Here is a 1,643-nt window from a genome sequence, read left to right as displayed (position 1 = left end):
GAGAGGGGAGTGACGACAACAACCAGCACGACGATAGGCACATGCGACGCCCTTAGAACTCCATCTCCTGGTCGCCGGTGGAGGCCGAATCGTTGGCAACCTCCTCGTAGTCGCGCTCGAGAGCGGCCAGGTCCTCGCGGGCCTCGGCGAACTCGCCCTCCTCCATACCCTCGCCGACGTACCAGTGGACGAAGGCGCGCTTGGCGTAGAGGAGATCGAACTTGTCGTTGAGGCGCTGCCAGGCCTCGGCGATGGCGGTGGTGTTGGACAGCAGGCACAGGGAGCGCGGGACGCGGGCCAGGTCGCCGCCGGGGACCACGGTCGGGGGCTGGTAGTTGAGGCCGACCTTGAAGCCGGTGGGGGACCAGTCGACGAACTGGACGGTGCTGCGGGACTTGATGTTGGCGATGGCGGTGTTGACGTCCTTCGGGACGACGTCACCGCGGTAGAGCATGCAGCAGGCCATGTACTTGCCACGGCGCGGGTCGCACTTGACCATCTGGCTGTGGGGCTCGAAGCAGGCGTAGGAGATCTCGGCGACGGACATCTTCTCGTGGATGGCCTTCGGCGGGGAGATGATCGGCGAGTAGTTGACCAGGGGGAAGTGGATGCGGGGGAAGGGAACCAGGTTGGTCTGGAACTCGGTGAGGTCGACGTTGAGGGCGCCATCGAAGCGCAGGGAGGCCGTGATGGAGGAGACCACCTGGCTGATCAGGCGGTTGAGGTTGACGTAGGAGGGGCTCTCGACGTCGAGGTTGCGGCGGCACAGGTCGTAGATGGCCTCGTTGTCAACGAGGAAGGTGACATCGGCGTGCTCCATGGAGGTGTGAGTGGTGAGGATGGAGTTGTAGGGCTCGACCACGGAGGAGGAGACGGCCGGCGAGGGGTAGACCGCGAACTCGAGCTTGGACTTCTTGCTGTACTCGGCCGACAGGCGCTCCAGCAGGAGGGAGGTGAAGCCGGAGCCGGTACCACCACCGAAGGAGTGGAAAATGAGGAAGCCCTGCAGGCCGGAGCAGTGGTCCGCGAGGCGGCGGATGCGATCGACGACCTATGTGTGTGTGTGCGTGTGTGTGTGCGTGTGCGTGTGTGTGCGTGTGCGTGTGCATGTGTGCGCGTGTGCGTGTGCGTGTGTTTGTTTAGGGGAGGGAACGGGTCAGTCGTGTGCCGGAGTGGCGGGCTGCAACAAGGGGGGGAAGGAGGAGAGGGGGACGCACGTTCTCGAGGATCTCCTTACCGGCGGTGTAGTGACCACGGGCGTAGTTGTTGGCGGCGTCCTCCTTGCCGGTGATCAGCTGCTCGGGGTGGTAGAGCTGGCGGTAGGCACCGGTACGGGTCTGGTCGATGACGGACGGCTCGAGATCGACGAAGACAGCGCGGGGGACGTAGCGGCCGGACGAGGTCTGTGTGGGAGGGGAGGGGACGGCGGCGCGAGGGTGTGGACGGGTGTTAGTTTGGGCGAGGGGAGGGAGGCAGTGGCGCGGTGGGAGGGGGAGGGGGGGGGGCGGGGGATGCAGATCAAGCGCACCTCGCTGAAGAAAGTGGAGAAGGAATCGTTGTTCTCCTGAGACTTGGCGGGCATGGTGCCGTCGGGCATGATGCCGTGCTCCAGGCAGTAGAGCTCCCAGCAGGAGTTACCGATC

General features: G+C 65.0%; 1 protein-coding gene across 1 annotated transcript; it reads right to left on the bottom strand.

Moving 5' to 3' along the window:
• Positions 1-52: 52 nt before the first annotated feature.
• H696_01409 (tubulin alpha-1C chain) lies at positions 53-1,597 on the bottom strand (the record flags this gene model as incomplete). Its single annotated transcript, XM_009495305.1, has 3 exons — positions 53-1,051; positions 1,218-1,403; positions 1,529-1,597. 3 exons carry the CDS (start codon positions 1,595-1,597, stop codon positions 53-55), a joined length of 1,254 nt encoding a protein of 417 aa, XP_009493580.1.
• Between the last annotated feature and the right edge of the window lie 46 nt (positions 1,598-1,643).

The sequence above is a fragment of the Fonticula alba genome, assembly GCF_000388065.1.
Source record: "Fonticula alba strain ATCC 38817 unplaced genomic scaffold supercont2.2, whole genome shotgun sequence".
NCBI classification, from domain to species: Eukaryota; order Rotosphaerida; family Fonticulaceae; genus Fonticula; species Fonticula alba.
This window is presented reverse-complemented; position numbering and strand designations above follow the sequence as displayed.